Genomic DNA, 26,681 nt, shown 5'->3' on the forward strand with positions numbered 1-26,681 from the left:
TCCCTTTCAGGAAGGTTTCTGTCAAATACTAATTCAGCTATAAATAAGTTAAAAGTGTATCAACTTCAGTTGCTTTTTTTTTCCCCTCATACCCCTATAACCCTAATCCCAAGATAGCATCCCTTTGAGTTTACCTCCACTCCAAGTCAGGCAGAAACCTAACTTGACTCTGCTATAATCAGCTGTACTAGCTTAAAGACTTTAATAGGGTAGGAGTTGGGAGCAAGAGATATGTGATGTGTTTCAAACAAAGATAATTTTAACAGGTTTACAAAGTGACTACATGTCACTGTCATTCCAGCATATCAAGGAGGGCAATAACTGCTCATGGGGACAGACAACAACAAGCCACTGGGAGCAGTAATCTCTTCAGGCAGCATGGTCACAATCAGAACAGCAGTCTGACCACAGGCTTCCTTAGTAACCTGATCTTCAGGAGTTGAATGCATGAGTTGGCCTTCAGGGAGCAAGTCAGAAGCACATACCAGGTTCTGCACGAGTCACATCACCCACCTTTAGGAAATCAACTTTTATATTTCTGTTAATTCAAAACTTCATTGCTGAAAACATTCCAACTGCTAAGTATTTTAATGACTTTCTCCATAAACACATGCGTAACAACTCTAGTAGGAATTGTTCAATCAACACAATTGAACTTTACCAGTGTTATTGATCACTGTCATTCAGACTGAAATACAAATGAATGAAGTATGCTGGGAAAATACAAAGCTTATTTGTAAGCAAATCTACAAATAAAATTAAAGTGAAAAGGTAGATACACTCATAATAATGGGTGGGAAGTCTTGAAGTTCCAGGGAATTCCTTAGAAGATTTGCAAAATGAACCACTAAGCACAATTAGGTGGCTGCAAGCAACCTATTGAATTCTTACTCTTACCTAGGGGTCATCATTCCTGTTGCACTCACTAAAGCCTTTTGCTGACAAAACTGACAAACCAGATACATTACTATTAAGTAGTGCTTATGTTGATATGCGTTCATAGATATGTTTTTTTTTGTTTGAGCAACTCTCCTATGAGGAAAGGCTGAGAGAGCTGGGACTGTTCAGCCTGAAGAAGGCTCATGGGGAGCTCAATGTACCTGAATACAAATACCTGAAGGAAGATGCAAACAGGACAGAGTAAGGCTCTGCTTAGTGGTGTCCAGTGACAGAATCAGAGGCAACAGGCAAAAGCTGAAACACAGAAGTTTCCCTCTGAACATCTGGAAACACTTTTTTGACTCTGAGGGTGGCCAAATACAGTTGCCCAGGGAGGTTGTGGAGTCTCCATCCTAGGAGACAGTCAAAAGCCTTCAAGACATGGCCTTGGCAACCAGTCCTGAGCATCCCTGCTTGAGCAGAGGTGTTGGACCAGATGACCTCCAGAGGTCCCTTCCAATCTCAAAGTATTACCTATATAAAAAAAGAATTACATAGCATTACACTTTCAAGCCTTCTGTTATTGCAGTGAGGAAAAACACAAGCATATACGGTTCTTAACAGAATTGCAATTGAGGAAAAAGAGCAATAAGTTTTTATTCTCACAACCAGACATAGCAACAGTGGGGAAAAAAGAGGACAGAACACAGCACTTCAGAAGAAACACGAAGGTTCTGTAAACCTAGAAATAAGTGCTATTGCAGTAACACTGCATGTCAAGAAAAAGAATTTTTACAAATTAGAAGTCCATAAATCCATTCAATTGCAGAACCACACACCCTAATAAGTGTGTCAAGCCAAAGTGCTGCTGTTGAAAGGCATCTCATGGGAAATATCAAATGACTTACAATAGTCCAGATACGCAAAAATCTCTCTAATATCTTCTCTAATCACATGCACAGCATTAAATTATTCCAGAAGTCATAGGAGCCCACAGTTTATCCACCAACAGCCTCAAGTTACTGGACATTGCTATTTAAATCGAGAGGTTTTGTGTTTGCATTTTTTCTAAGGACAGTTACACATGCTAAAGCTTTCAACCCAAGCCAACTTAAGAAAACAGGTAGCTTTAAAAAATACAAGTTAAAAATAAAGGCTTACTCTTAAGTGATAAGGGAACTTCACAATTTCCTCACAAATAACAGCCATGAACAACAATTGTAAAGAAACGATCCTGAGACTCCCATAATTAGATATGCATATGTTGTAGATCCACTTGCACAAAGCTCTTCACAGATCAGACACACGTACCCTTACAGAAGATGATAAGTCGCTATTTGGCTTACCTTTCCATTCTCAAACTTAGCAGCCATTTACAAACATGTGATCAACCACTTCCATATACATTGTCTGACCATTTATTTCAGACAATACATTGTTGGGATTTTTAATTCCACCAAGAATGTTAATCTAGCTTCAAAGGTAAAGAGAAACAGCACTGTCTGCTTTGTTGTCCCCTTAGTCACACCAAACAGTAGTTGCTAAAAGGGCACAAAAGACATATAAAACCAGGTAGCACTCGGAACACCAAGAAGGTTCGTATCTTATTCCAAAATTGAATCCTTTTGTCCCACCATGTTTATGGCTTCTATTGCAAGGAGTAGATTTTGGGGTTAGTAGCTGGTTATTTTTTTGTCAAGAAACAAAGCATCAGAATATTGTCAAGGCTGCATTCAAAAAAGAATATTCCAGATAAAGGTCGCATTTGTAGCTTTAACTCTAATCATTTTGAGACTGTTCTATGCACATATTAAATCATTTTCTTGGAGAAAATACACCACACCACCTTTTATGAAAGCAGGAACTCTATCATATACATGCGTCCAAGACACTAAAATACTCTGAAGATTTATGATCTTGAAAACTGGTATTTTTCATAGACTTTGCAAAGGAATAATTTAGCTGATTTTTTGTTTGTTTTGTTTTGAACAGTAGCTTCCCAAGAGACTTTCATGGTAGTTGGGAAATTGAAGTTCATTTGCGTTTTTCATTTAATTAAAAAGAAAACTGATCCCATTGTGACCAACTGACACACGGAGTCACCGTGGATCATGGTTCGTGTTTGTAATCATTACAAGGAAGCACGAACATAAATAACCTCAACTACTTGCTGCTAACATCAGTTAGGCCATAAGAAGCAGCACTGACTCTGAAATAATGACTGTGTAACAGTTACACACTTCCTTTCTCTCACTCTTATCTCCCTCATATTCTTCCTCACCCAGATTAAAAAAAAAAAAAAGAAAAAAAGGAAATAAGAGTCACTGTGACCATGGGCCAATCCCAAACTATTCAATAGGTGAAGAGACCTGACTCAGCACTCCCAAACGACACTGGCAGAAGATACTGGTTCTTTTTTTTTTTTTTCAGCGTAGCAAAAGATTTTAGCTTCACCTTTACATTTATGACAATATTGAATATTATGCAATTATTCCTTGAAGGACAGAAATTACTTACATGAAAATACATTTGCATGCATAAACTACAGGTATCAACCTACGCACTGATTCTAAGAAACATTTGCAGAAATCCATATTTTGTCATTCTGCATAATAGTGTTATCAGCATTATGTAAGTTCATCACAAGATTCCATGTTCAAATACCAATCTTTAAGAAATTTAACTTAATGTTTATGAAATCTTTGACAGTCTTACTCAATATAAATGCCACAGATCTCTTTTCTGTCAGCCATCAATAGCAACCAAAATAGATACACATGAAGAGGGAACTGAATGCACCAACTTTTTTACCGGATCACAATGAACAGCATGTCAGATATTCATCCACTGATTGCTTTTTTTGATAAAGAAGAAAACAATAAAAACCAGCAATTTTCAATACTCTAAATGTATCCACCCAAATTCTTCAAAAGTACTGCCTATAGCTGTATGCTATTCCACAAATCATTCAGATAATAATGAACATAAAGACACGCTTTTGTTCAAATCACACAAGTGGGATTACATGTGAACTGACCCTCCACGTGTTAATTGAGGCAAAGCTTTGCTTTGAGCTCATTACTGCTCTTACACATAAATTGGCAAGTTTAGAAAGTTTACTGTATTTCCTGGTTTCTGCATTTAAGTAGTTTGGTTTAAAAGTACAGGTGCACACCAGGAAATAAGCCCAGGTTTCACAAGTTCCAACACTACTTTCAGTACAGAAGAACAAAACAGTATATGCGCAAAGAAAGGGAGAGGGAAAAAGAAAACAGAATGAAAACATCTTCACAACAGCTTAAAAACATTTCTTACTTCTTTAATAAAGAAACAGCAAGCAAGTTTTCTTCCTAACTATATTAATCAGGTTGTCTTGAAAAAATATAAGCAGCCCGAGTGATAAAAAGACAGATCACTTCACCAGTTCTCACCAGGGGTTTGATCTTCTAGAGCCACTGACAACAGGGGAAGCAGGATTATGTCTTAATTGAGACTTTAAATAGTGCATTTCAGAAAGCAAAGTAGCATTACCTTGTTTTAGTATATTTTTAGAGAACTGAACACACCAGGTTTCTGAAACATAATTAAAGCTATTTTGAGACTGTAGCCCCAACCCAAACTCAAACATGTTTCTAGTCACCACATTATTTCAGGAAACTGTTCAGAAACTGTTCCTAGATTCCGAGTGAAAAGATGAGAAATAGAAAAGGGCAGGGGATCCACAGGAATGTTTGTACTTCCTCCATTCTTCTTAATTCTGCCCAAAAAAAGTGTTCCAGACTGTCACATCACCAAATAACAACCACACTATTAGGATATGTGCCCAGTTCAGAGTAATAACTACCAAATTTCAAAGTTTGGCAGTAAAATAAAATGCAAAATAGCATATGCAAGCACTTCTGTTTCATTAACTTTTTTGTTATCAAAAAGCAGGAACTGCCAACTAAAGCCAGTTATCCTGCTGGTCTAATCCAGTGAGAACAGAGTTTGTTATAAATTAAGCCAGGAATCTTCTCTGTAGAAGAGCTTCTGGTACGTGAAGCAGAACAGTGATAAAAGAAAGCTGCTAAACTGCATGAAAATAACATGTAAGAGATTACCCTAGATTCGGTAAATCCTGGCAAACACCAAGTCTTTAGAATTCCTTTCAACTTAAACATTACCAGCACCTGGCAGGATCTGCACTTGTTTTTATCTAGGGGTTTTAAAAAAAAAAAAAAAATGCCAGCAACTATGAAGTATGAGAATTTTTGTATTTCATTCTCCAGTAGTCTCCTCATAAGCAGGTGGTGTTCTCTAACACCAAATAATCAACTAAATAATAAGGACCTGTATTACAGATAGAACTCAAGCCAAAAGGGACATGGTTAAGGAAGATATGCGGAAACAAGACCTGTTCCACAAATGCTGAAGCTGAAAGAGCTATCACTTTAGAATCACATTCTTCATCTAAGTTTTTTACCCTGAATCAAAAAGGTACAAATCATTCTCAAAACCAGAAGCAAATTTATCTTGCTGCCTGTAAAACAAGATGTTTCTTCAGCTATATGCTTCATTTACTCTGTAACAAAGTTGGTAGTGCAATGTAAACTTCAATGTAATATGTGTTTTGTCCTTATTCTGAGCAAAACCAGTAGATAATAACACAAGGTCTGCAGTGACTACACATACAGTATCCACTCAGGACTTTGTTCAAACATTGTGCATGTAACTTTCCCCTAGCAATGCTCAAATTTATAAGCAGCTGCATGAAAGCTTTTGGGAAAAAAAAAAAATCAAATCAGTAAAAAGGTCATATATCAGTTTGTGATATACAAAAACCCTACTGAAGTAAAGAGGTTTTTAACAGTAATTTTTATAAATTCAGACATGAAGTGAAAACAGCACCGTCTTGGCTCTTTGGCCCTTTCAGAGAATGCAGCTCCACGATAAAATACCACCAGCAGAGAAGCCAGTTTTTAAACAGTTTTCTATTCCCATCCTGAAGTGCAGTTCAGCACCTTCTCAGGGCTGCTGATACAGCTGTTCACCAGCTGTGCTATGAATCACCAAAATGATCACTTAAAACCACATACTTTTAACCTAGATGATTTCAGTGACCCAGTTTTGCAGAGCAGCCTCATAAACAGTACAGGCATAAGTGAAAATGCCAAAAGGTTCTTACATCCTGGATAAGGTTCTTACAAACAGGCATCTCCTCTTTTCCCAAAAGAAAACACAGGCTGCAATTACACTCTCAGAGTGCAAGAAGTCCACATGCACAGAAAGCGTACTGAAATCTCCTACCTTATGGTATCTTTTAGATCTAAGTTATCTCGATTCCTCAGATACCTCGGAATTAATATATGCCACCTAGTGCAGCAGTCACAGCTAAGCAAATAGAAATAACTTACCAAACGTCTAGCAAATTCCTTATTTTCTGAAAGAAATCCATATCCTGGGTGTACCTTGGAAGACAAAAAAAAAAAAAAAATTCAAGCTGATTGAGTTCTGAAACCAGACAGCAAACTTGTCAGCACCTTTTCAGATACTGGGGAAGGTGAAGTAGATCACTAAGCATTTAAATAGGTCGAATACCTTAAAGAAACTGTCTTAACACACTGATTTATCTATCCTAAGTCAAGTTGTTGAGCTAGCATTTCTGAAGCAAACATTCCTTACTTAACTAGGGAGAAAGGGGCTGTTTGAAGAGCAATGAACTCTGATGATCTGCTTTCTGTCTAAATTTTTAGCTCCATTGCAGATTTCCACACGTATGCTCATCCATGCTCTTCTCAATAACCACCATAAAGTACTCCTAATCCCAAAATATTTCCAGCACTCACCACAACAGTGGTGCAAAGGTCCACAGTAACAGGAGGTCACTCCAACCTCTAGCGACCCTTGCTGGAGAGCACAGTACAGGGTCTTCAGCTGTGTAAGTGAAGCATCCTGGTTTGCTACATGCATCCCAATATAGACCCAGTGTAATTACTTGAGATGCGCATGGGAAAAACTTTCATTTTACTTCCCACGATTCACATAAGGTTCTTGATCTAATACTTTGATAGATAAAGTATAAGCCCTTTTATTCCCCTCTTTTAAAAAGAGCCAATATTCAGTTCCATATTCAGAGTTCCAGATTCAGAAACTCAAAGGGAAGATAATATTTTTTTCTTTATAGGAAAGTTTTTGGCCCCTGAAAGCACCATATCAAAACATCATCTTTGAAAGAAGTTACAATGCTGATCAAACTGTTCCAGGGTAATTAGTGTTGCTCATATATACACAAATTTTACTTTAATAAATGTTCTGTGTAGAGTAGCTCTGAATAATACATTTATTTCACTGACAGAACAAAGAACATTAGGCATGTGAACACAACTACATATTAGTTTTTCCAACTGATTCCTGCTAAGCTTTGAATCTCTGGCCAATTTGGAAGAAGAAAGGCAGACTAGTCCACATTTACACACAAGTTCATGTGCATTTTATAAACATTCTGAACCAAAAACAATTAAAGGATGCACTATTTACCTTACCATCCTTCAAATAACATTTATATAACATAGAAAGTAATTCAAACTAAGTTTAGGTAAAAGCCTTTCTGGACACACTTTGTAAAGCATTCAAAAAAGCCATTATGGCATATAAAGGGTTAGCGCTTAAAACTAATTGGGATTTTTTTTTTTCCCCCAGCAAATTTGGAAATGAACTGAAGCTGCTCCCTGGTGTGAAAGCTGAATCCAGCAGCCACCTGCAGGATCAGCGACCAGTGCTGCCAGATGCTACAAAGCCTTTGATTTCCAGTAGCGATTTCAGACACATTTAACTCATGTGACATGAACTAACTGGAATAGCATATTCAATCACTTCCCCCCCCCAACACCTTTAAAAAAAAAAAAAATACAAACTCTGGCTTTTCTGCTTTCTATATATGAAACAGCTGCAGCAGATAGACTCATTCAGACTCACAGCTTGGGCCCTGGTTTTCCTAATGACTTCCATGATGGCATCCATGTTGAGGTAGCTTTTGCTGGTGGGAGCTGGGCCAACACAGACAGATTCATCCGCCATTTTCACATGAACCTGAAGAGGCAATATTCTGCATTAACAGATGCTCCCAGCAAAAATAATTACCATCACCCAGTTATATGCACACAAATCTGATTGTTTCAAAGATAATTTACATACCATAACCACTCTAAAATGCGCACTGAAATTACCAACACTGACATACAAGTACTTGCACAATAAATCTCATTTCATTTAACTCTGAGCTTAAGTCACTGTCAAAATGTTTTATTATTCCAATATATTATTTTTAATTTGATTAAATAAAATCATGAGAAATATAATTTCAGCTTCCTATACTGATCATCTATATGTAAATTCAGACAAAAACTACTTTGTTACATGTAACCAGGGTAGTCTAATATCTTAATACTTAATAACAAACATTCATGACCAGTTCTAAGCAGGCTCCCCAGGAAGTTGGGGATAATTAGAGTGAATTGAATGAAGGGATGCAATGAGTGTCCCTGCACAGCATCAGGTCAGCACCATGCACAAATTAAAGCCTATGACTAAAGAGTTCAATATCGCTACACACGAACCAGAAAATCTTGAGAATTATTTAAGCAGGCTCATGTTTGATTCCTAATTCATTGTATACTTATTTATATGCATTTGCCAAATACTTTTAGTTAAACACAAAAGGGATAAACATTTCCAACCTTTTATCAGGAAAAATAAAATAACTAGATTTGAAGTTAAAAGTCCACATACAACTTACATGCACACTTAACTTTAAGAAAAGTTATGAAAGTTTAATCAGATTGGTCTTTAACATGCTTTCAGAGTTCAGAATACTTTCTTTGTAGTAAAATACACACAACCAAGAAACCAAACAACCAGTTTTATCTCATTCCGCTTGTTGTAAGCTCCCTTTCAGTGTGTATTTAAGAAAGCATGCCATTGCCTAAACTGTGGAAGATTATTAGCTATGTCAGTAAGACTTGTTTGGAATGACAATTTGACATTTCCAATGCTTACCAATTTTAAAAGCTATTTTATGAACTATTTGATATCATCTTCAGCATTTGAAACTGAAAATACATTGTCTAAAAAGGGTGTTCTTTTAGAAGATGAGTATTAACATATGAGAAACAAAATATTCGTGGTTTATAAACATGAAATTTCATTCTTTGTGAAAAGGAATTTAATTTGCAAGTAGTATGAAGGCTGTCAAGGATGACAAACTAGTAAGAAGTAAAGTAGCCTGCATACACTATTGGCTCATTCAGGAAAAGTAAGGCCAGAAAAAAAATTATCTAGAAACAGTGATAAGCAATAGTCAGACAGTATTTTGAACAACACAATGAGAAGTATGTAGTCAGATAAATATAATAAACATGTATCAAAAGGACAAGAGTCCTTATTAAGCATTTTTTCTTCTGTTTTAGTGACTTTTTCTGAATTCTGCAAAAGTTAATCCCAGAAAGGAACATTAACTTGCCACCTAATCCAAAGTTTCTTCCTGGAGGCATCTCTTAAATAGCTTCTGAATTTGCTACATACTCAAGTATATGAGAGTTCACATAATGTCCTGAAATTGCCGCATATTTCACATTTGAATTATTGCTTCTGTAAAGTCACAACAGTTTTGTTTTACCACTACAGCATTGGCCTCGCACTATAAACAGAGCAAAACCAAAACAAAAAATCCTAAGAACTAGCACAGACAATCACGCAGCAGGATTTTAACGTTTTCTCGTAAGTACACCTCCGCAACTAAGTCAGCAATCTATTTTGACCCAATGCTATCAAGATTAGCCTGTCATCCTTCTTACAGCTCTAAGTTCAAGAAACAGCATGGCCCCTGGATACCTTTATATTCACGATCAATTTATATGCTTTCAGTTGTTTTGAATTCCAATGCGGTTTACATGTCTAAACAAAGTCGTTCAAGATTAAGCTTAATTAAGCATGTATGTTTTACAAAACCAAAAGCTTCCTTACTGACAAGAACTTAACATAGTTAGCTACTTTTGGGTATTAAGAGAGAAACTTCACACCCACACACTGAGACACCAACACAGTCCTACTAGTACAAAGAGCAGCCATTGAAGAACATCAGAATGAATACTATTACATCATGTAACTATTTTTGGATTAAGGTACAAAGTCAGTTGGAAACAATTTGAAGTACTACAACTATTTTACTGCATAAGTTTTCCTGACCACAAGAACTAGCTCAAGTCCAACAAGTTTATTAATCCAGAAGCAAACTGCACAGAAATGGCCACTGGTTCCAAAGCTAGTTTAGGTCCAGGAACCACCTTCATGGCAAGGCACCTAAATCAGCAAATCCTGCCAGATCTTTACACAGGAACAGCTTCGTGTTTCTTCACTACCTTTCCAGCAAATAGGTAAGTAAAGCAAGGAGTCTATCAGGGCTGACTAGCCAGTCATTTTTGGCTTGGACTGGTTCCAAACACTGCTCCAGGCTGCAGCAGCTCTCAGGGTTCAGAGTGCAGTAAGAGGTAATAACAGGAGCAGCAATTTGTTTTGGAGATCCTTCTACACCATATTTCAGTATTTCAGGACGATTTATAAACCAAGGTTGGTGCCAGGGCTTGCCCCCACACCCCTGAATACAAATATGTCCATATCCCAAAGTTTTGTATATAAGCGTCACAAAAATAGTCAATATCTGCTTTGCAGGAGACAACCCAATTTAGTAGGGCTGCATGGAACCAGAGCTTGTAAGTACCCAAATTACCTTGCTCATGTTAGCTCTCCTTTACCCTGGAGTGGCACATATATTCATTTGACAGCAACACGCTCTCTTGCCTAGCCATACTCTTAATTTATTATCCCTGTAATTAAAACTGTATATCAAATAATCATGATTTCAAGATATCAAAATTAATAACTTTATACCTAAAATATATGTAGGTCTCCTAGAGATGTTCTGTTTCACACAGCAAAATCAAGGTAACCTTCTTCAGGAGTCACTCAGCTGCTGCAGATCACTAGTTGAAATCTATATTATTTACAATGCATATTAAATATGCATGCCTCTCAACACTGAAACATAGAAAATTTTCTCAGTATGGATAAAGAATATATTAAAAATTATTTTAAGGTAAGGAACTAAACCACATTCATATGCAATGCATATGCAATCTAACCACTTAGTTTTAGTGCATATGAATATATAAACAATCAAAGACACCAAGATAATTTAAAGATCCCTAGTACAATAATTATTCAGCAGTTCCAGAGTTTGTTACCTTCATGTGGACCTGGTTCATGACAAAACTGTTTTTCTTCCCAGTTTGTTTCACAGTTATTCTCATTTACTAATTCTAAAAAGTAAAGGCTGACTTTGAGAGCCAACAAAGAGAAATACATCTACATGCATTTCCTAACAGAGTGCTTAATACCACCTGCCTAGTTTCCACAGATTTTATATACTTCAGCAGTTTCTGAGGCTTATCATGTGACAGATGTAATGTACTTCAGTGTAAATGCCTAATTAACACATACACACACACACTCACTCCCCTTCTCCTCCATCTCCAAGGAGGTAAATGTCTGGGATTCCCAAGTGTCCCAGTTTTTCAGTGTGGGTCAGCCTACACATCCCCAGATCTCAATACAGGTTGATATTCACTCAGCAGAGACAGTTATACTGAGTTGCAAGCTGCATTTCCCCCCTAAATCTTTTGTACTGCTTCAGAATTTATATTATAGGTCAACTCTTATGGATGCATTTACAGCTGATCAAACCTAAGGAGTAATTAAAAAAACCTCAATGAAGAGAACACTTTTGCTTGGTATACTAGATAAGATCGAGCATTGTTTAGACAAAGAAATCTAATCAAACAAGTCATTCTCCTTTTATAGCTCAAATCAATATTACACATTGGAACAACATCCGTTGGTGTAAGTGGATTCACTTAATTGGCCCAAACTGCATAATATGCTCAGCAAGACAAATGACAATTAGCTCAACCCATAAAATAGGGCTAATGAGTAAATCCTTTGTAAGGTAGCTAAAAAAAAACGCAAGCACCTCAAATCTTGCCAGCACCACTGCCAAAAGAGACAGACAAAACAGAACAAAAAACCTGTGACATTTAACAGTCTTGAGTTCAAAAAAAATCAAATGGATGCAAAAAAGGTTCACATTTACTGGTTTGCAAAAACACGTTTTTCATACAACTTAAGTGTCTTTAGCAGCTTCACACCAAAATACACACAGGAATAATACAATAAGTCTGAGCACACAGTGTGCAGTATTCACACAGCCTTTAAAGTGCTGTCTACAAAGAAATACTACCACACGATTACAGCATTTAACCTTAAAATAAAATAATGGAAACATTTCTATAGCACATGAAAAACAGAACTGTGAAAGGCATAAATAGCATAACTATCCCATATTTTCCATATCTCTTTTTACTCAGCATTTCAAAAACCTAAATGAAAATTTATGCAAATAAACAAGCCAATCTACAGAGTCGGCAAAAGTAGGTTTCTCTGCAAGCCTATTTTAAAACATTTTAATTTGATGGCCCACAAACAGTTATGCAAGGACTATATAAAACAATTCTTCAGTGGTCTTCAAACATGTTTTGGTGAAGGGTATTTACTTACAATCCCCTCCAAGTCCACAATGACCCTCAAAACAGCCCATCCATTAGCATCTGTGGGATTAGATCCCTGACTGGTGGACACCAGCTGAGAACAATAAACATTAAAAAAAAAAATAACCCCCTTTCCTTTACTTCCCTGTCTTGCCCTTCAAGTTTGCCAGTTGGTCAAAACCTGAAGATAGCAATAGCCTCATTAACTAGGGGCCTCAAAAATCCACCAATTTCAACTAAAATTAAAATGAATGGATCCAGGTTGAACTGAACAGTCTTTAAAAGACAAGTAACATAAACCAGGTGAGGAAGACAGCATTTTTAACCAAGACTAAGAGAATGTACTTTTCAACACACATCAAGATTTTCATCTGTTTGCACTCTCACTTATAAACACTGATTTATTTTTATAACCTTTAAAAAAGAGAAAATAATCTCAAAATTGTCTCTCCCGTGAACAAAGCTCTGAAAATTCATTGGCTGCTAATAAGACACAATTTTTCTTGCCTCATAAACTGGTAAGGATTCCCCACTGTACCTAGAGACCTGATCACTCCTGCTGTGAAAAGGAGACCACATTAAGGCTGTCATGAAGTGATACTCAAACTGTGCTCTGCTTGCTGCTGCAAACAAGAGAATGCCTCCTGAGTACTGAAGAAGACATTACAGATAAGAATCTAGAGAAGAGTCTTCCAGAATGGCTTTGGCTCCTAAAGTCGTTTCCCATATGCTTATTCTTTGACAAGCAACTTCAGTGAAGCACTTTCTAGAACAATGGGGGGAAAAGAAGGCTTCTCCATCAATTTTGTTACAAGTGCTTCCTGTTTTTTACCCTCCAACACAGCAAAGACTAGAAACAAGTACACAAGTTTGCTATTGAAAATTTAGCAGAATTAAATGGTTAGTTTGTATTGCAACCTTCCACATGTTTTAATCAACACCAATCAGGAACAATCAGTCTTTCTTTGGTAGAATCACTGAAAAAGTAGATCAATAGTCATCTTGTTTACTAGTCTACCTTTGGATGAACTGAAGAATTAACACAGGTTGAGGAATCAGGAGGGGAAAACCAGAATGTCATATCCTCTAACTCCAAGTCATTGCATCAACAAAACATTTGCCACAATCTTGCAGGAAAAGCATTTCCCTTGTCTTTTTCCACTCGTGTCTCCCTTTGGTGGGGCAGCTAGCAAGTTACTTCACCCAAGTGAAGATTACAGGCAGCACAGCCACTCAGCACAACTTTTGCTGATGTCTGGGGTGCTGTGAAGAAACAATCTGCAAGCTAGCAACTGCACTCATACATCTGCCAACTGTTTTTATTTTGGAGCACATTATCTAGACCAAGTCTCCAGGAGTAACAGAATTTTACTTCAGAGCATACACCAACAATTTGGGAAGACACTTAAATCTGTTTACCAAAGGAAGAGTTGAGCAATTCATCAAATTTATTTAGAGCAGTCCACTATACTGTCTGGATGCAAGAGTTTCCTCTTTGGAGTATACAAGATTCTGCACCTTTAAGTGTTTTAGAAAAAGAAATAAGTTTTTTGTGATGTTAACAAAATAGTGATGCCCTAGTGTTTTTAGTAGCCTCCCTGCATTTCAAACACATCTGCACCCACATGTCAGCCTCTCCCTAATAGAATCTCAGCTTCTAAGCACATTAGCAAAGCAATAGGACATCTTTCTCCTGCTGTTTCTTTTTCCTGCCTCTCCCAAAAACAAGCTCACCAAGCATGCTTCGTTTTGCTCTCTATAGGGGTAAGACACCTGGGAGACAGGAAAGCTACTATTTAGACAGGTCTAGGAAACAGTATCTCATGGTAGCAAGGGCAGTCAACTACAGAACTTCCTATAGTAGAGATTTAGCTCTTAACTGAGCTAGATATCCTACAAGACATCTGGGATTCAGAGAAAGTAGCTTAAACTGAGCCATATTACAAAGCAACACAGAATGGATTGGTTGGTAGCATGCTCCTATCCACCATTTTCAGCTTAATTTTTATGGAGCTCCTCTTTCAGATGGATGAACACAGGAAACAGCCATTCAGATGAAATCTACAGATGATAGGCTGCAGAAATTACTTCCAGCATCCAAAGACAGCAGTAAACTCAGGGATCCCTGAAACCAGTTCCATGGTTGAGAGAACAGCTCACAGCAACAGCAAGGTGAATTCACAGCTACCTGGCATTTCAGCTACGCAACAGTATTTAAAAGAAAGGTGAGAAGGGAAGCATGGACATCAGCTAAAGGCAACATATTCTGAATCAGTAGCTGGACGATTAAAAAAAAAAAAATCAGAAACAAAACATGCAGGCCCTACAGTGAGTTATGTTCTTCCCAGTGTGGGGACTAACTTCAGGCCCAAAATGAACAATATATTGAGACTTGCATTAAGTTTTATAATATGCCTCACTATAGGCATATACAAGATGCCACTCACAGGAGGATTCCACCCTTAAACTCTCCTCCACACTCAGCCATCGCAATTACGATGCTGCTGAGACAGATCAATGAACTGAACAGACCCAGTGGAAAAGTAATCTAAGGGGAGGGAAGACTAAACTTTTTCAGATCAGCAAGTTAAACCATCTTCCCAGCCACATGATCATCAGATCCAGTACAGTGAATGAATGAGAGGGGACAAGAGAGTCCAAACAGTCCTTTCAGAAGTACTTTAGACTTACAGAAATTCAGACATAATAAGAAACCAGTTCTAAAATGCCAAATAATTCAAAGAAAATACCAGAAAAAAAAACAGTTTGTGAGTGAATACAGAATGCCTTCACTCACAGAAGGGTGAGAAACTTCCAATGCAGGTTTTCTAAAACAAAAATTTTCCTTATGTCTATGCAATATATGCATGTACAATAGAAAATATATATGCACATGTGTGTATGTATACATGTACACACACAGACCCCTTAACCACTTCTGCGTACCCAGCAAGAGGGGTTTTACCACTGAGGCTAAGTACTAAAGCAGTACCTACAATAAATAAAAATTAAGTCATAAAACCTTAAAATTATCATCATGGTCAGCATAAGATTATGTTTTAAGTGAAATTAAATAATTTAAAATGCCTTATTAAATATTGGTACTTAATAATAGGTTATTACATAACATTCATAAAAGTAGCACATTTTTCCTTCAAAATGTAAACATTCAGAGTTGTAAAAATTATGCTTTGTTAGTTCTTCAATAAAATTGTTAGTTCTACAAGAAAATTAATTTTCTGCCAATGTATTATAATTACTTATTACAGGATAACTTTGAATAAGATAGTCCTCCATATAAAACCCGTCCTAAGTTTTTTTTACCCTCAAAAGTCTTCTTTTGAAAGATGAGTCAGATCTGAGATTTCAAGATGCGGATGTCAAGATGAAGACTATAAAAACAGTGTAATGGAGAAAAAGCACCAAGCATGCTTGCTGTGGGAACTCACAGAACACAGTAAGCCGGAAGTCCCATAAAATCTACTTGTGCAGTAATTTTTCAGTACATATTTTTAAAAAAATATGACTTTTAGAAATCTGCCCATGCCAGAAGTGTCGTTGCTTCTATGCCGTCTGTTTGACAGTCACTTGATCACATTACAAACACAGTAAGAAAGCACAGAGCAGCATGTTACAAAACAGTCAACCCACCACTAACTCTTAGCCCTAACTTAGATTCCAAAAACCGGTCTGTCAGTGCTTGGAACCCTGTATTCAAAGAAAGTTCAAGCAGATTTTGTGTAGTACTAGATAAAAATAATGACAGAAGACCCCAATGTCAAGTACATAAAGAATTACGTGTAAAAAATAAATCCAGTAAAGGGATACCAAAGTAGCTAACAGCCAGTAGGGTCAAGGACATCCAACAAAAAAAATAAAGTGCAGTTCAGCAGAACTAAGTTACAAGATTAATAGTTTGAGATGACTGCTAGACATGGCACAAGGTTATCTTTGCTTATAAAAAAAACTGAACTAGGCATAAAATGTATTTCTCAGTTTCATCTTATGGTGTAATGCTTTTAGAAAAGGCATCTATTGATCAACAGACCACGATAGTAACCTCCATTCCATCCTTAAAGAGAACTTCTATGTTTATATTCTACAATGCCAAACATATTACCCATACATGAAGTGAAGCAGTGGGTATCTGGTAAATCTGAAAATGACTGTACAGACAAGTGGCTGGCTCATCAAGTCTGTAAGGACTATGCACAGCCTAACAAACAGGCAGGAACAGACAAGAAAACCAGCACTGTTCAAATACAATTTTCACACAGTTAATACCATAACTGGACAACCCACAGATGCCAATGCCAGACTTTATGTGATCCCACCCTTTTCCAGACCATCTGACAAAAATTTCTTCAACAAGGGTTTTTCTTTTCTTGACAGCCCTCAGAGTTCTGTCATGGCTATATCTCAAAATGTAAAAATTTTATTTTAGCATAACCCTAGAAAAATCCTTGATTTGTTTGCAGGTTTTTAGATTATTAAGTAGTTTCCATAATAACGCGTCCACGTCCCGACTTATTTCCTATGATGCACACTTTTCAATCTTAAGGTAACTTAGGGATAGCAAGTAGAATCTTAGTCTCCACTGTATCCCCTTAATCTCAGACATTATTATTTCAGGATATCAAGCAGATTTAAAAACAGTGCATGTATTGAGGAAACAGGTCTTGGTATATAGAAGAGCATTCTTCACAGGACACTATGAAGTTCCTCCCACCAAGAGTTTAAGCACAAATCCTGTTCCAATAAACTAAACAATAGTAAAGTGTCAGATCTTCCCCCACACCTACTTCACCCCCTTCTACAAGAAGCTATCACTTCTGGGATCCTCTTTTTTGAGGCAAGAATTTAAGTGCTAAGTCAAATGCTCCCATTCTTCACCTCAGAACGCTAACTAAAAACTAGAAAATGTGGGAAGTACCACTATCAGAATAGCTTAATTACAGTATCATAAATACATGTGACTTATTCATATAAATTCTATAAATAGATATTTAAATATATCTTAATATAAATAGATCTTAAATATTGCACACTTAGTCAATGTTAAATATATTTCATATGGTAAAAAGAGATAATTACATTCAATATAGGCAACACGCACGCAACACTGAAGGAAAGAAACAACCTATTTCTGCAAGGTAACAACTGTTTCCATTTAGGAGAAGTACAAATTTTTGCATTCCTCACAAGATATAATATTCACAAGTTTAATAAATTAACTCAATCTTATAAATAGTTTTATAAGTCACTGGAGCAAATCTGTATAAATAAATTCCTTTAGTTTTGACTAAATGTTTTAAAATGAATCTTTTAAAAAAGCCTGGAATTAAAAAAAAAAAAAAAATCTTTGAAAGTTGCATGGAATCTACATAGCACAGCAACACATGCACTTACAGAATATTTCCTTCTAAATCCTCTTTCCTGTTAGCATTTAGGTTTGGGTTTTTTCCCCTCCAACCTGCTAAATAAAGTCATATTTCCTGCTGACAGCAAATGATTGGTTTACCTATAACTCCAGGGGGTTTAACTATCCATCCTTTAAGAAGCTTTGACAGTTTAACCTGCTGAGCTCACAGCACCCAAGGGAGGGTCTTACTTGCAGTTTTACTTCTGCTGCTGCTGACCACTAATACTGACTCCACAGATAATGGATTTCAATAACAACCTCCTACAGGTTAACACTTTGGGTACTAGCCACAATACTGCTCTAATTAAGCTAATACATGAAGGTTACAGATTGGTAGAAAGTTGTATTAAATTTGGCAGTGCTTACAATAGCAGGAAAAGTGCACATGGTCACCTGCCCACTAGCTCTGGGATAAGTGTTCCTACAGATATAATTCAGTTGGTTTATGGGTTTACACAACTTTTTTAAGGTGAACTCAATTTATTAGTTCCATGTCCTCTAAATATGAATTTTTCCAGCATAACTGACAATTTCATGAGGGTATGAAATGGATGCCTCTAACCATGCTGGGCAAAGAATATGTCTACCTGGCATATAAACAGTTAGAGGGTATTGGGTTTGGTTTTTTACTTTACGAGGCCTGGAGCATACTGATAATGGAAAATATTAGCAATTTTATTTCTTTGAAGCTAAGTTGCTACCGCTGAAAATTAATTTTATATTTTAGCAAGCTATTTATTATGTAAAATTTTAAATATGTTAAAAACATCTAGCTGAGAGTGGGAAATAATTCGTATTTACTGAAAACAAGCATTTGACAAAATACAAAAAACTGGAGAGGCATATGCTTAAATGCATTTTTCAGACTATGTATTTAGTTACTCTTTTTCAACACAGCACTTAAAAGCACACATGCACATCAAAAACAGAGGGGGGAAAAAAGGTTCTTTGTTAAAAATCTAGTATTAACTTTACCTGCAAAAACACCTATTCATTAGATTTTATTTTTGGTAAAGTACACAATCTGACAGACACTCTACCAAGTAATAATGAAGCAGCATGGGAGCCATTTAATATATTTCTTGATTAACTCATTGCCTGTCCAGTTCTCATTCAGACATGTGCTCACATGTCATAATCGTCATAACTCCCATCATCCCTACAGTTAACACACAAGCTCCTTGATTAGTGCACAACTCCCAAACGAGCCATTGCTAATGCTAAATAATTCCCTTCAGCCTCCTGCTACCATACCACAGGCTCTCCAATTAAATATAATGTCTCTGATGAGCCATATTAATCCGGACAAATTCCTGCCTGAGATTCTAGCCCACTCACTTCCTCTAAAGAAGCAGCTGAAATAAAAAGAGGAAAGCTGCGGACATAAAAATTAGCCAGAAGAATAGATCTGCCATGAAGCTTCAATTACAAAACTTTGCAGTTACAGTTATGGTATTCATGGAGGCATCCGTGAAACTGGCATGTTAATACAAGTTTACTGATAAGTGACAATGAGTAAATTACCATTTTAATAATTGAAAAGCAAGCATGTAAAGCAGATAGCTTTTCAATCAGTTAATTACAATTAGCAATATCTAATCACATGTGATAAAATTAACTCAGATCACTTGCTGGTGGTATAGCAATTATATTCAGCTGGTCTTGTGCATTAAGCATCATTTGAAACATTGGCATAGCTGTGCACACCCACACAAAAGGTTTTCTCAGGTTATAAAAATATTGCACTAATGACCCATACATAAAAACTTCAGAATTTGTACCAAGAAACTACCATGCCTATTAAAGGCCTGCTGCAGTATCACAGATTATATGGTGAAGTCCACATTTTTAAAGATATTTACATAGGTATCAAGCAACATTAAAATATTTTAATAATAGAAAGGAGCCAGTCATGGGTCAAATATATAATAGCCACATTATAGTAATCTCCCCACTTCAAAATGGGAAGAGTCTCTGGAAAACCTAATCTTTTCAGTGTACACCACAATTCCTTAACATTTAACTCAAAATTGCTGCCATTAGCTGGAAATTGACTACTCAGATTTTATGAAAATCATAAGGAGTTCCTCTGATTCCTATAGAGTCTAATGTCCTTAACCCTAGTGCTGACCCTCTCACTAGAAGAGATATCAACAAAGGACATGTAAATAGACTGTTGCAGAAGTATCCTCCAGTAGTTTAAAATATTGCTTGCAACTGCACAAATTGTAAGATATTCAAATAACCCCCATGAAATTTTTATAAGCTCTTCCCCAAGGTCCTTGCACCTTCATCCTTACACTAATGCACTTCATCTTCATTTACCTGATCATTAGTTTCCAGTTTGTTCAGCTGGAAACCAACACACACTAATTACTTTGACATCACAAAGTCCTATCTGTCTTCACCACCTCCCCAGACAGCAGGGAGAAATTATCAAGGGTAGGCATGATAATATCCTGATAAATGATGATTCACATCACCTCACTGTCAATCATCCAGAAGTGCTCACGCAAGATACCACTCAATCTCATTACTGAATCCTAGGGCTAAGAGTACAATACACACCAGGAGTCATATTTCAAACAGCAGGCCACCTGGATAAGATGCAGCTCTTGGAGATTTTCATGAATTTTGTTGGCTTTTTGTTTTAACACGGTAAATGTCAAATATTCATCCATTTTACCATGTGTATATAGGCTGGCAGAAAAGGACATGCTGAAAAGCAAGGCAATTCATCTTGAGGGTTCAAGTGAGAAAACAAATCTAGGTTCTTCAGAGGGGAGGGGAGGAGGACAGGTAAATTTCCTTAATTTAAGAAGAAAATTCATCAACCTATCTGAGGTTTTAAAGTTCAGTTTAATGATTTAAGTATCCTTCCTGCTGAAACAATCTAAATGTATTCAGAGCTCCAAAAGAAGTAATGCTAGCTTTGAAACTCATTGACAGAGGCAAAGTTCACTTTTTCCATGACAAAAAGCAAATATTCATAAAAGCAACGTTATGGTTCAATAAATAGTTGATAGGGAGTGAGGGATGGGAAGGATGTGTGTGTGTGACCAGTCAAGGAGCAAAACAAAAATTTAGTAAGAGTTGCTTCCTCAGAAAATATCAACTCTTTCCCTACTTCCAAAATAATATTGTCCTTCCATCTCTCTCAGCCCAATTACACATATAAAGCAACATCCAACAGATAAAGACGAGGACTTGCTATCCAGCACAGGATCTAAGAGTTGCTCTTTATGCTAGGGAATCAGGAGGGAATAACACATATGACCATCTCCTAGGTCTGTAACATACTCCATTTTCTTGCCCAAGAGAATCATGCACCATCGCTAAACTTGCACAATGACTGATCATATTGTTCAATGTATGGTGCATCGCTTATGGAAGAGGTGAGGGAGAAAAGAGGAAAACAATACTGAGAGAACGCAGGGGGAAAGTGCGAGGGAATTCCACAACCATGTGTGGTATGTACTGTCAGGGAGAAGAAAAACAGTCAAAACTAAAGACCAAAAATTGAGAACACTATAGAAACAAACAAACAAAGAGCAAGCCAAAAAAAGAACAAAGAACGTACAAAGATGCACATTCTACCATTGCACAGCATTTTTCTGGCTGAAGACATTTTAAACACTCAATCCCAGTCAGAGCAGCAGAGCGCTCTCTCGCAGGTATGGATGATGCTGTTACAGGCAGGCTCCTTCTGCATCCAGCAGCTGCCAGCCCACACAACTGAGGCTGAACTTGGCAGGAACCCTCACATACACTTCCTTGCACCTCCGCTGCCCTAGACTGTTTGAAATATGATCACAGGCTCACAATGAAACCCTTGTCCCATTTCAAAGTACTCTCCTCCTGTGGGGCTACAGGGGACAGGCAGCAACTTACAGACTCCTGTTCAGATAATGTTAACATAACATTTTTCAAGGAGAAGCTCAGAGGTTTCTCCTTCAAATGTTCTAAACGTTCTAAAATATATGTAAATGCAAATATAACAGAAATGCAAAGCTCCATAAAAAGCGCTGAATGAAGTCATTTAGGTGTGGCTGCACTGCCTACCTGACATATACACTATTCAAAGTCTACATTTTAAAGCAGGTATGAATCACTAACAAAGTTCAAAACTGAAGAGCCTTCTTCATAAGCTTCCTGTCAAAACACTCAAGCTAAGTAAAGACAGCTTCTAGTCTAAAAATGCTTACAGATTTCCTACTCTCAAATCTGTGACCCACACCCCTCACCTCTTTGGCTTATCAAACATACCTTACCAGCCTTATCTATCATGCTAAGTACGACAGACAAATGATTCTACAACAACTTGGCCCAGAAAGGTTAAACACCATATGCTTGGCCAACAGAACTTGAAGCATTTTCCCCTTAAGAACCAAAGAGTCTGAAAATAAAACATAACCTATTTGCTCTAGTACATCAAGCAGGGCAAAACTAAGAGCAGAAACAGAGAACCTTTTTCCACTGAATGCAACCTCAGTGCTTTCCTTCCCAGCTTTAGAGTAGGGCTGCTAGGGAGGGAACGAATAATGAGTAGTTTACAGAAGCGGAGCACTTACAAGAAAGGAAACAAGCAACTCTACAAAGTATCACTCCAAACAAGATTCAAAGTTACAAAATTTTAGAAATGTCATTCAATTATGAAATTCATATATGTGTGTTTTCATTTTAACTTAAAAGCAAGCAGCCACCTTCATCCCAGGCTAACACCTCTGGTTTCTTAAAGAGCATATGATCTGACTATTTGCACTGTGAGAAGGCCACTGTTGGTTTAACTGTGTGAAGGCATACAACAGAAATTTCTTCTGCAGAAAGAATACTGGTGCAGAGAAGACACAGGCAGGCATGCCTGCCTGTAAAATGAACTTATGAAAGTTAATGTGTTAGCTTTACTCACAGGAATCTGAAGGTAGAATATTATAGAAGTGATTGTATGCTTCAGATCAGCTGATGGAAATAAATGACACACCAGCAGTTGAAGACTTTCTTAAAAGGGCATATCTTCAAATCAAAAACTTTGTTTACATTTCTTTATGTTAGAGCTATAACAACTGCTTCACCCAAAAAAAAAAAAAAAATCTTAACACAGTGGTGCCACTTCTTGAATCTCAGTAGCCTAATTAAAAAAAATTAGCTTTCAGAACTAATTGACAGAAAAAAACCCCACATTTATTTTTGTTAGCTAAATTGGAAAAGAATTCCCCATAGAAAGACCAAAAAAAACTAGCATAGAAACAAACTTTAATATCAGACAAATACCGAGATGGACACATTAAGATATAAAAACTTACATCTTTCTCTTAAGTTACTGAAGTTAACTTGCAGTAGAATTACAGTACTTCCTCTAAAGGAAAAAAAAAAAAAAGTACATGGGAAACTGCTGTCAGCAAGTGTCACCACTGCAGAATTCACAGTCTATAAGTTTGTCTACCAATCTTGAGCTCCAGAGATACTGAACAGGAAGCACATAACAAAACTTCAGGCTCAATTCAACCCATATTCAAGAATGGTACTAAAAACTCTTCAAAACATTCAGCAAGTAGAAATTAAATACCAATTGCACTTCAACAGTAATTGTACCACGAGTAAAATAAAATCATATTTACTATTCAAATTCAGGTTATTATCCAAAAATTCCCAATCATTCATACATCTAAAATCCCACATTAGTCAAAACTTTGCATTTACAGAGAACAGTAACATATTTAAGGTAGCAACAGACCCTGTACATACTGTACTTTTATCAAATAAAAGCTAACATTGATCTAAAAACATGAAAGAACATTAAAATGACAAAATACAACAGAAAAATCCATATTAGTACTACGGTTGTGTAAAAATAAAGCTTTGAATTCATCATTTAATTACTGCATAAAGAATCACCAACTGCTGAATTTATCAAGTATTACACACAGTATTAAAAAAAGTCTTCTCAAACCAAAAGTACAAGAGGTGTTACAGTGGTTTCCACAGTTCTCCAAAATTTTGCTATGTTTAACAAGGCAAACAACACAAGCAAACACACAGATAGTTAAGTTTCAATCTACCTAAAAGTTAGGAGCAAGCAAAGTAGAGAAGAAACAAAAAAACAGCAATGGGTTTTCAAATCCCAGCAGGTGGTCACTGTGGCAGACAGCGAAGCCTACCAAGCCCAACCATTCTACACTTCATTCTCCTTTACAGAAAGGAAAGTTCACAAACCCAGGATGTGGTTTTATCAGGCAATAGCACTCAGTACCCTTCTCTCCCACATAGGAAAGATTTTCAGCTGCTGACAGCAGATGCTGACAGCATCCACACTCAAAGGCGCTTGGGATCATTTCTCACAGTAAAGGACCAAAGAAAATGCCAACAGGCAGGCCAAGCCAGGCAGGCTTCCAGGACCAAGCTTTCACTGCACCAGGCAGCCAACCTGCCAAGGTCCTAATGCTACAGAAATGTCACAGTACCTAAAAACTTGTCATCACAGTTGGTTTGGGGTTTTTGTTTTGTTGTTGTGGTTTTTGTTTGTTTTGTTTGGGGTTTTTTGTTTTGTTTTGTTTTTTGCTGCCCCCTCCCACCCAACCCACCCCTGCTTTTTTTTTTAAAGTTTTTTTTTCCTGTTAGTCTACAACACATTCCAAGTACCAGCTTCTCACCTCCACAGAGCACAAACATTAGCCAGGCAATACCATCATCTTCATTATATTCAGGAAAAGTCTTTACAGAAAAAAAAAAATCTGAAACATCAGGCTCAGCAAATTAAGTTTTTCTTGGGTTCAGGAGCATTTCTAGGGGATTGGCAGTTCCAATAATTAACTAGCTGCATCCAGAAGAGCTAGTTAAGAGCAACAGCTGTGCGTGTTGGAACAAAACCATCACCTGAAAGTTGAAGTGAAGAGCTTTGAAACAGCTAAAGCACCACATGCAAAATTGAAAAACATTAAGCACAAGAATAGCAAAATTATGTAAGAAAGTGTCTTAAACATGAGCTATTATTAAACTTCCTGGACATTATTCTCAAAATTTTACACTCAACTTTTATTAAGAGACAAGTAGAGACTTATATGTACTTTCATTATTCCCTTTTTATACCTTCTCAGAATCACATCAGTATTTTGATAATTGCATATGCCAATGAAAAATCTTCGCTGAAAAAAGCTTCTCCAAAGCTGAACTTGATAGTTCTGCCATGAGTGAAAAGAAATTTTAAAAAAAACATCCCCCAGATTAGGAAAAAAAAAGCCATCCACACAAATAGGTCATACTTCCATAAGCATCTAAATTATCTGTGAAGAGGTATTCCTTTTCTCATCAAATATGATGCAATAATCTTTCTTCGTGAAGCCTAGCCATAAATGATGCACTAAGTGGTCAAAGAGACAGCCTCCTTCTTTGATGTTGCATAACCAAGGACTATTGACTAATCATGTATTTGCCCATTTGACAACAGAATACAAATTAACTTAGTCTGTTTACTTGAGTTCTCTCCAACCTTGCGAACTTTTAAAACAAGCAATAAACAAAAGTGAACAATAATTGAGGATGGATGGGACCTCTAAAGAGCTGATCTAATTTTTCTATCGCTTAGTAGTTTACCTAAGTTGACTACCTCACAAATTCAGCTACTAAGATACTACAGAACACCAATAAGAGTCCTGGTAAAGCCACAGTAATTGATATCTACTGTTCTTTTTGGAGCAGGTCACATCGAAGATGGGCCACCAGATTAGCCAGGCACAATTTGCCGCAATAAACTCACGTCGACTGCTCTCAGTCATTCTCATACTTCATGAGAACAAGACACAGCCTCCAAAAAAATCCACACCATTTTTTTTTCCAATTACTTCCTGTAGTTCTCTGGATCAAATAAACACTTATCTCCTTCCAGTCATTAGGACGCTCTGACAATACTGACATTTCAAAGATGGGAGAGAACAGTCTCATAATTAAATCAGTTCATTCCTTCAATCCAGATGCATGCCATCCCTCCCACAGACTTTTCTATGTCCCAATTCACTTACCTAATCCCATTTGATCTTTTCCTACTGTGAACAGGGCTACACTTTTGCCTGACACTGCAACCAGGCTCATGGACCTAGGAGGCCAAGGAGTGGACCTTCCCAGTACAAGCCAAAGCAAATTAGGTACTGAGTATCTCAGACTTTTCCATACCCTTGCCATTATCAGGTCACCTTGCTCAATGAGCCCTCATTTTCCTTTTCCTTTGCAAAAACTTCCTGTCAACACCAGCAGAGCTTTGGCTTCCTTAATTATGCCCCTGCACACTCTGGGTAACTCACCTCTGCCTTCATCTGCTCTATATTCACTTTCTGCATTTGAACTCTGCTCAGGTTCTTGTGCCTGTAGAAGATTACCCTTGAGGATCAACAAGCTCTCTTGGGCCACTCTGACTTACAAAGCAGTCTTCCATGAGATCCTGGAAAGCAAACCCTTGGCTCAGGCAAAAAAACCCTGGACTTCTGAAGTCCATGGTTGTGATTCTGTTGTTTGTCTTGCTCCTCTCAGAAGCCTAAACCTCACCATTTCAGAGTGGTCCCAGGGCTTCGCATCCCTGATCACTTCTTTCCTTTTTCTAAGAGGTCCAGCACAGCATCTCCTCTGGTTAACTCAATTACTTGTGTCAAGAAACCACTCTCCACACAGTCCAGAAGACTCCTCAAGTGCTTTCACTCGTCTTTCCAGCAAGTATCAGGATGACTAAAACCCCACATGTGTACTAATGTCTTGGA

At 37.2% G+C, this 26,681-nt stretch overlaps 1 protein-coding gene across 1 annotated transcript in view; it reads right to left on the bottom strand.

The window, feature by feature from the left end:
* Positions 1-26,681, bottom strand: part of PCCA (propionyl-CoA carboxylase subunit alpha) — a 298,109-nt gene that overhangs the window by 222,088 nt on the left and 49,340 nt on the right. Inside the window, exons 6-7 of the mRNA XM_027646956.1 lie at positions 7,834-7,947; positions 6,273-6,326 (exon numbers count right to left, since the gene is read on the bottom strand). Of these exons, the coding sequence (XP_027502757.1) occupies positions 6,273-6,326; positions 7,834-7,947 (168 nt within the window). The remainder of the gene's footprint in view (positions 1-6,272; positions 6,327-7,833; positions 7,948-26,681) is intronic.

Source organism: Corapipo altera, unplaced genomic scaffold (assembly GCF_003945725.1).
Source record: "Corapipo altera isolate COAL_440 unplaced genomic scaffold, ASM394572v1 0, whole genome shotgun sequence".
NCBI classification, from domain to species: domain Eukaryota; kingdom Metazoa; phylum Chordata; class Aves; order Passeriformes; family Pipridae; genus Corapipo; species Corapipo altera.